This window comes from Sitodiplosis mosellana, unplaced genomic scaffold (genome assembly GCF_009176505.1).
Source record: "Sitodiplosis mosellana isolate CC-2019 unplaced genomic scaffold, AAFC_SMos_1.0 Smas_scaffold_3, whole genome shotgun sequence".
NCBI classification, from domain to species: domain Eukaryota; kingdom Metazoa; phylum Arthropoda; class Insecta; order Diptera; family Cecidomyiidae; genus Sitodiplosis; species Sitodiplosis mosellana.
The window spans coordinates 1,143,982-1,153,523 of record NW_022595246.1 but is presented as its reverse complement, the minus strand read 5'-3'; the positions used below and the strand labels follow the sequence as shown (position 1 = coordinate 1,153,523).

Genomic DNA, 9,542 nt, shown 5'->3' with positions numbered 1-9,542 from the left:
CCTCAACTCGCTTCACGAATGCCGCATCTCCTTCTCCCACTCTTACTCCTTCTACTCCCACACACCGATGATCGAAATCGATCACCACTTGAATTTGTATGAACTGAAATGCAAGTAACATAACTTATGTACCCTCGATCTTAAGTGAGTGTATATTTTCTCTCTCTATGATGGAATGTAGTGAGAGAAATGAATAAAGATAGAAAGAGAATAGCCTTCCAGCCTCCTCTCGCACTTTATCTGTTTCAGATATGTTTATTACAATTCCATTCATACAAATTCTGATTGAAGTACTTTGCAGTACATCAAAGGTTTTCTACCAGTTTTAAAGGTTGGTAGTCCCTTATACGAGGTGCAATAAAATTGCTCGAAAATAATTTCTATTTTCGCATAATTGAAAATAAAACGACATCACCAATGCAAACACCTCTTCAATTCAAATGTGAAAATTATGAAGAGAAGAAACCATTCGGCTCATGCATAGATCTTTCCATTTCGAGTCGAGCTTGTTCACGCAATAATCAACGCGAACTCATTTCGGATTGAATGTTCAGTTTTGCACATAACATCATCGAAACTGGAGATAACTCTCTGTCAAATCCGAATCTATACGCATTCACGGTAAGTGAATAAAAACGGGTGTTCAACAGATGTATCATCCGGTTTGGTAACGCTGAAAGCAAAACCGAATGCATTCAAATCAGACGAAAGAATTGGCGGACGTTAATTCACATGCGACTTTAAATCGGAGCAATGGATTTTTTTGAATTTTTATATTTTTTTTACATTTTTCTGGAATAAAAACTTCTCGCTTTCACAGCGTTATAAAAACCAGAATATTAAATTGCTCAACGATATTGCGCTCCGGCTCAGGTGCTCATAAAATTTGTGTTCGCTGAACTAGCAACTTTTTTATGCTTGAAATTGACATTCACTCCCACCGCTGTTCCCTATGACCGAATCGTTAGCAATCGATTCGATCCCCACGTGAATGAATTCATGTGAACTTTTAGCACTTTCCTTGTAAATTGCACAATACTTTAAATCTAAGCACAAAATTTACTATGAAAAACATGTGATTCGTCATCACTCTCGCTATAATTCGTGAAATCATTTGGAACTATTTCGTTTAAGTACAATAATAACCTTATTTTAAATGATTGAGAAAAAAATGTGAAAAAATTAAAGTTCAGGACAATTTTTAATAGATTTACTTCTGCTGTTCTCAAGTATTGATGATGAGACATTCAACATGACAGTAGATCGATTCGACTTCTCCATTGAATTGCTTTGAAGAAATATCCGGGCTCGATGTGATCATCTTTGGACAGTCTGTTGGCAGTTTGGCTGTTCCATATTCACGTTGAAATGATTTCGTCGTCCAAAACTCCATTCAATTGTCAGACGTTGCTCAAAACTGGCGATCGATTTGAAATATTTTCGTCTATATTCAACTGCTATTGTTTGCTTTCGGAGCAACAATTTTGTTAACTCCAAACTCTAAACAAATATCTGCTTTGGAATATGTTTTTACAGCAACATTTTTTCAGCTTTATTCCGAATAATTTTATTATTCAATTTGCAGTTTATTTGAGATTTCAACACTTTGTGTATTTAATTCTATGCTTTTTGTTTTGTGTTTTTAATAGTTGGTTTGCCATAGTGAGCGTCTTGTTACTTCGCCTTCTTGATTTGCACTGACTCTCCACTAAAGTATACTATGGCTTTTATACTCTCACAATTTCACAGCATTTGTTAAATTCGACCAATGACTCAGTTGTTTGTGACAACCACATACCATTTATATCAGCAGTATCGCCATACAAAATTCTATGAACTCAAATGATTGAGCAACGAATCATGGTTCGCTTTTGATGAAGCAAACATTCGACAGAAACATTATGGAAAAAAAATCTTATCGCCTTTTACATTTTTTTTCTATTTCAATGATTACGCAATATGAAATCATAGCCGTATGTATCATTACATGTACTTTTTATTCAGTTTCGTGCCATGCCAATAATTCAATGTATATATACGATTTGAGATTGTTAAATTACTTGCATATAATCTTTAGCTTGCATATGATTATTTTATAAATAGACAAATGCCGATGACGTCATTAAAGTAGCCGGAATAAACACGTCGACACAGTTCTTTTGATTTGAAAATTGTAGAAAGAGAACAAGATGATGTATTTTCTCGTTCAACCTATTGTGTCTCCTTATTTTGGCAACCGATTTTGAGTCGTATCAATCACATTTATTTGGCTAGAGAAACTTTTATATTTTAGCTATGTTGAACTACACTTTCAATTGTGTGATTTGAGGAATGGCGTGATTGAATTTACTAAATGCATATTGATTTTTCTGGCATATTCTTGGGTTCTCGATCCGGTTCGGAATTGCAAATGCAACTATCATTTTCTTATTTAATTAAAAGGATAAAGTGTATATATTTTTTTTTTATTAATTGCATTTTTATTCGTTTAATTTAAAGAAAAAGACAAATATCGATTTCAAGGCATTAATTAAAAGATCATTTGGGAAAATATCAGCTCCATCATCTATGGCTGAAGTTTCAAGTTCCGAAGAAATATCGTTCTGGTTCTGGCCTTGGATCGAAGATAGGCTGCTTAAAAGTTCAGAAATATCCGCATTGTTAATTTCGTTTATTACTTTGATGAGTTCCACATTGCTGTGTCCTCCATTGTTGGTGATGGTTGAGTACTTCCAAGAAACATCCCATTTCAACTCCTTAAGCCGTTCCTCAAGTTTATTACCAAGATCGATTGAGTGTGAAACATCTATCCATCTTCTGATTCTCACGGAACCTTCAGGGAGATCATTCTCCCCTTCATTATATGAGCGAAGTTGTCTACAAATTATGTACCATTTGTTTCCGGGAATTCGATATAGGCCGAAACACTTTAGTAGTCTTTTATCCTTCAGAATCGGAGGAATCTTTGAAGACAATTTCGTCTGCATGTCGAATTTCAATTCGTATAATTCATACTTGATGAATAAGTACTTCATTGCGTAAAATTTTTTCCGCAATTGGATCACACTTTCATCTATTGACATTCGCATCAATTTTATTTCGAACTCAGTTACTTCGAGTTCTTCTCCAATCAATTGTTCTTCATGTTTCTTGTTCTCCAATCAAAGAACTGCCAAAGAATCATTGTTAAAATTGAATTTCCGATTGGTAAAAATGGAATCAAAGAAAAAGCGATGCTGCTCGTCATGCGTCACGTTCATGTTGAATTTGGCCACCACATCCTCGCCCGTTAATTTGAGACTTCCACTTCCCGTTTTAACCCACTCATCGGCATTAATGGCTTGGATTATTTTTAGTTGTTCCAAATAATTATTTTCTTCGGCCATTTTTCACCAATTGTATTTTCAAATGCAAAAAATACGCGCAGAAACTGTTATTAATATTACTATTTCACTATATTTTGGATTTGATCGTAATTCACAAGCTTCCTAATATGTTCCGCCACACTCGTTCTTCAGAATGAGACTGTCGATTGAGTCTTTGAAAATTCATTTATAAGGCAAGTACAGAATGCAGTAAAGCTGCCATACTTATACAATTTATATCATTTATGCAAACGTAGCTATACTGCATGGCGTAGTTTTTGTGCACGCGTGTATTGCATGTACAAATTTATCGAAGAAAGAAATTAAATCACTAAACGATCTCTTCAACTTAATAATCACACATACTATGTAGAACCTTTAAGCATTTATTTTTTTTATATCGTTCTCATAACTATGTGTCACATAGTTTACGTGAGTTTTGCTTCATTTTGAATTTTTTTTTTAGTTCTCTTCGCAGTAACAGTGAGTTATTCCATATGTTTAATGTACACACTGAAACGATCTCACCAAAGATAAATCGATTCTATTTTTTGAGTCACATTGTAACTGCTTTTATTCATGCCAATCCATACAATCGAAGAAAAATTTGAGATTAAAATGCCTTGGTTCTATCAATTTTATTTAAAATAAAATAATATTACAAATTTTCATCTTCATCTTATTGTTACGAATAAGAAATGTGATGAAATTGTAATTAGGAGCTGGTTCAGCAAAATTTAATACAATTTTATAAGAAATAGCTTGAAACTTTTTGGTGAGATGAAGATCTCAATATCGTTTCACAGTAAAAATTCATCAGACAATTGGAGAATATTTCATTTAATATGTTGATCTTGCTATTGAAATTTTGAAACAGCTATGTTGGAGCTAAGGCAATTCATTGCATTTTGTGATGAGAAAACACGTACGAACGTGTATAGTGAGTGTGTTTCATACAATTTAGAAATGGTTTCATTAGAAATTATTGTGATGAAATGTTTGATTCAGCGATTGATTTTATTTAATGAATTGGAATGTTTTCTTGCCCTATGAATGAAAAAAATAGTATCGATTGAATTCGTCATTTCTTATTTTATGACAATAATAAAGAACACGTCAATTGTTTGAATTTAATTATGAATATCTTTAATAAAATAAATATAATATAAATTTATCTACTTGTGACAAACCACTTCAATATTTCATTTGAAGCAACACATGACTACTAAACTGTGTATAAATTACTATACTGTATGCTATACTAATATGAGTAATTCTTTCCGGAACAAAAAGAAACACTTTGTAAACTATGAAATACTACTATCGTTTCCTTATTCGATTGGAAGAGTGCACATTTATTTACAGCTTTTTCTTGATATCATCACGTACATGTACGGTGTGTTCATTGTTCATTCTGATTAACGTACAGTTTCGAATGTGATATCGAGACTGAGTGATAATGAAAAAAAACGACGAAACAACATTACAATTTATGCGAATGGTCGATTATGAACTCGAACGGTACGGCTTATATCCTCAAATTCGCCCTTCACCGGAACTGCTGTGAGAAATGCTCGGTTTTGAATCTTATAGATCCTTTGTAAATTACGACTGTTCGAAAAATTCGACATTTGACGCTAAAAATCTGCGATGCTCACATTGTATGCTATTTGGTCCGTGTGCTTCAATATTCATATCCAAGGCTATATCAAGAACCTCAAAAGAAAAACTAAATAAAACATTTGAAGCGGTCGTTACAAAAGGCTCACCAGATCCATTTTTACAACATTTGTTTGAACTTATCGAAGACATTGATGATACTGACATGCGTCGCATTGTGGAAACTGAAATAATAAAATACGTCAAGGGGATAAGTGAATAGAAACCGCAGCAAGCAAATGATTATTTTAGGGAATTGAATTCAATTCTCGTTTTTACAACAAAACAAATGAAGTAGTGATCAGAAACAGTCTGTTTTTCTTTCGGACATTTGGAGTCAAACTATTGAGAAAAAAATTACATAGTTATTCAGAGGATATTTTCATTTTTTCAATACTTTATGAAGTACGTCGACATAAATAAACTATATTTCTCTGCAGATAAACTTATTATTATTGAATGTATGTGTCACAATTCATGAAGCTCCTCAGACACTGCATATAATTTCAGATCGTTCTGAAATATATTTGATTCAGTAAAAAACTGTATTTTGTATGAAAAATGTCATGTATTTCCAAAATTTTTGCATCAGCCCATTACTATTCAGTTCTATGTCTAATCGTGAGACGTAGAAGGACGTCAGTTTTTTTTAAGTTTGAAATAATAAAAAGAAAATATGTTGTCGGTCGATTTTGTTTGACTAAAAGAGAAGTATGTTTCATGGCAACTTGAAATATTAAAAAGAATGCAATTTTGCTTTATTTTTATCGCCACTCGTTGCAGTTGAGCTTGTGAATAACGACCACCGTATGGCTTATTCTTTTAAAAAACAACAACAACAAAAAAGCAACCATTGTAAAAACATCACCAATTGGTTGAGTATATTTGGATATGTTATCTTTCACTTTGGATTGCCTATGTCTGTGACGAGAAATATTTCCGTATCGCAAAACGCGGGAATGTTCGGACTAAGGCGAGCAAATTCCATTCTGTCCACTAATGCTAGTTCATGACGCACATTTTACGCATTAAAATCGCATAAATCGGTCTGTCTTTCTTTTTTGTTTTCTCTCAGGGAGAGGAAACAGTCCGTTTAGGCATGGAACGACTGACGAAACAGTTGAACGCAAGAGTATTCTTAGTGAAAAGAATGGTCGAATTTCTGCAGAAGATTATGAATGGCAACGGTAAGCATTATAGGTTTAATTTTGTAATGGAAAATTGATAGTGTTACGTTCTCGTATACTTACATTGTCGTGATAAGGAAAGAAAGAGACAAAGTATATAGTGCAAAATGAAAACTGAATTCGATTCATGATTTAAATATACATTATTAAATTTTAAATAATTTTCGTCAAATTCGTGCCAAAACTTAAACCGCTTTTTTATGATGCTTGATGGCTTCAATTGGATAAATTGTAAATTTTGAATTTGGTACTATCTTGTTTTGTCTCACTTAAATGGACATTTTTTCTATTTTATAAATCTTTAGCAAAACATAATTATGATTGACAAGTGTTATATTGTATTTGTCATTTTGCAATTTTTCTTTAAAACATCAACAGTGCCATCTAGATCTTCATAAGATTTGTACATTATGAATGGCGCTGTGATGTAACGAAGATATACGAACCTCATTTATGCGAAAAAAAAATTCTTACATATTTGATTGTTTTGTATTGAGTTAAAAACTGCGCAACCGTTTTTTTTTATTGTAATACTTGTCGGTTTTTATGTTAAATCTTTCAGCTCATGTGACCTCATTATGCCGTCAACTTCTTCGCCAAAGCTACGACCAACCGAGAATGTGCATCTTTTTAATTTGTTGTTCAATTGAAATGTACGCAAACATAGACTGCTCATTTTTGTGTAAACTTCTTTGCATTTACGACTATTCCAAGAAACTCATTGAATTCTCCACATTGCACGTAATTGGCAAGGAGAACTGCGTCGAACAGTTCAGTAACGTGTATTTTGATATACGTTGAACTGTTTGGGATTTCGTGTACTTATGTTTTCATGGTAATTTGTCACGTCCCGAACGCATTAGTTTCAAATAAAAGTTTCGGATCAGCGAAATTGAGATTTTACCAGGGAAGGGAACATTGTCATATTGTACGTTGAGGAAAGAATACTTGTTATGTTAAATTGCAGTTTGTTTTTGTTTGCCACAATCGCGTACGTGTGAGTCCGGTTTATTCAGCAGATCATATTGACACGTTCATATAATACAACCTATATTTGAGTTGAAATTCACATTCGATCTTATTTGTGTTTAACACTTGGTTCTGAACAGAAGTGCATTGTAATTGATAAACTTGTGTTTGAAAGTGCATTTGAATTTGAAAAGTTGCCATTTAAGTGATAAAAATGAATATCAAACGATTGAAGGAATACTTGTCATCTCGTCCGATTTCTGTTGTGCTAGACAAACTGAGTGATGATGAAAAAAACGACGAAATAGCATTAAAATTTATGAGCATAGTGGATTATGAACTCGAACGAAAGAATTTATATACTCGGATACGTTCTACTAATTTACCGAAAATGCTCCAAGAGCTACTCGGATTTAAATCGTATAAATCTTTTGCGTATTACGAATATATAAACAACTCTAAATTGGATGGTAAAAACGTGCAGTGTCCTTATTGTCAGCTATTTGGTCCGTATGCGTCAATGTTAACGCACTTGGCAATAAATCACAACATTTCCATCGGATATAAAATATGTTTTTATTGTCATCATTGGGAATTGAAAGATCATTTTGACTCTGAATCATCGTTACAAATTTGTTATGAAAACTACTTACAACAACACGAAATCTCCGACATCGTTCGTGATTCCTTTGCCGTGCATCAAATCATCAAAGATTTCTATAGTGTTATAAAACAATTATCGGTTTCTTTGGGTGTTGTGACACAAAGACAAATACATAGATATGCTGGCAAAGGATTGGGTAAACCAGAAGAGATTAATGTTGAGCATGGCGACGATCTTTCAAGTACAACCACCGCTTATAAACAAAAAGCTCCAAGGAAAATTATTTCAACGATTCCGAAAAACAAACTCAATAAAATGTTTGTTGTAGCCATTACAGCAATGTGTGGCGGAGAAGCATTATTCAAATTTATGGAAGAGGTGAGTTGGATTTTTTTTTCATTTTTATGAAATAAATTTTGCTAATTTATCTAAAATTATTTGCTTTTTCATTTTGTATTAAGTCATCATCCATAGATTTGACCGACCCAGAAATGCCTTCCAATTGCGATAACCCACGGCCGAGTACGAGCAATGCGTCAGCCAGAAATGAAAGGACGTTAAGCACAAATACAACAACGCATGAACATCCTTTGTCCGAATTTACAAATCGAACAAATACACCAGGGTTTGATGATCCCTTTATAGCGTATTTGTCTAGCCGTATTCAAAGTATCAGCGATGCTGATACACGTCGCAATCTGGAAGATCGTCTGCAAGCAGACGTCAGGGAAGCTGAACATAATCAACCACAGCGAAACCAATAATTATTTATGTAAGACAATTGCATTTGTCAAATGTAGTTCATTCGCAATGTTTTTAAAACAAATAATGATCGTATCTATAAGACGCTATCACATGTATATCTTTTCACATCTTCTTATATTCCATGATTGTTAAAAAAATAGCCTCTTTTCATTTGGGAAAACTAAATAAAAAATTATTTCGAAATACCGGATTTTCAATAAAAACTATTCTTATTATTATGATTTTATTTATCATCACACTTCGTAATATGGCTCGCATTGCTCAGTCAATGGAGTTTATTATCGGGTTGGTTGCTCTTGCCTATGAGCCGAAAATTATGATAGAGAGAGAGATAAGTATGAAATACATTTTTCTATTTATCGTTCCTTTCGATCTATCCGCATTATCGATTTTATACTGAAATGTTGTTAATAAATCTTTGTCAATTAACTATTTATTCAAGGAAAAATAATCATTGGGTACTGAAATTTCATGAAATGTAAAATAACATAGACCATTTGTCAATATGTCATATCCAAACATTTTCCACTGTATTCATCAATTACAATTGGCTCACCGCCACGAAGTAATAGTATTTGTTTTTCAATACCTAAAAAAATCCAAATTATCAAGATAAATGGTATATCCAAGTGCTTTCAAACTACGCAGTTTCATTCTGATTTTTATGTTCCATACCCTTCTAAAAACAGAATGAGTGGTGCGAATATTACTATATCCGCGCATATAAATTCTCTTCTGAGACGCCAAAATCATTAAAAGACAGTTTTTTTGTACGTCCAATGGAAACTTATACCATTCCATTTGATAAGCAGCTTGGCCCACATCTTTGAATCGCGTCGTTAAATTTCCACCAAAATGACAGAATAAAAAGAACGGCAACAAAGCAAAGGCAATCAAATCCAAAATTTTCAACATCTCGCCAATGTGACTGGATTTGATTAACTGTTAAAATATTCATAATATTAATACACGGTAGATATAAATCGAAATAAA

General features: G+C 33.1%; 1 protein-coding gene across 1 annotated transcript; it reads left to right on the top strand.

Moving 5' to 3' along the window:
- Positions 1–4,792: 4,792 nt before the first annotated feature.
- Positions 4,793–8,732, top strand: LOC129566057 (uncharacterized). Its single transcript, XM_055441593.1, has 2 exons — positions 4,793–8,162; positions 8,246–8,732. The coding sequence occupies exons 1-2, from the start codon at positions 7,395–7,397 to the stop codon at positions 8,546–8,548; spliced, it is 1,071 nt and encodes a 356-aa protein (XP_055297568.1). The 5' UTR covers positions 4,793–7,394; the 3' UTR covers positions 8,549–8,732.
- Positions 8,733–9,542: the final 810 nt, after the last annotated feature.

Excerpts from the sequence above, each read along its gene's own strand:
- LOC129566057 (XM_055441593.1), top strand. The coding sequence starts at position 7,395 with ATGAATATCAAACGATTGAAGGAATACTTGTCATCTCGTCCGATTTCT. Across the intron at positions 8,163-8,245 it reads TATTCAAATTTATGGAAGAG|TCATCATCCATAGATTTGAC; the intron begins GTGAGTTGGATT and ends TTTTGTATTAAG.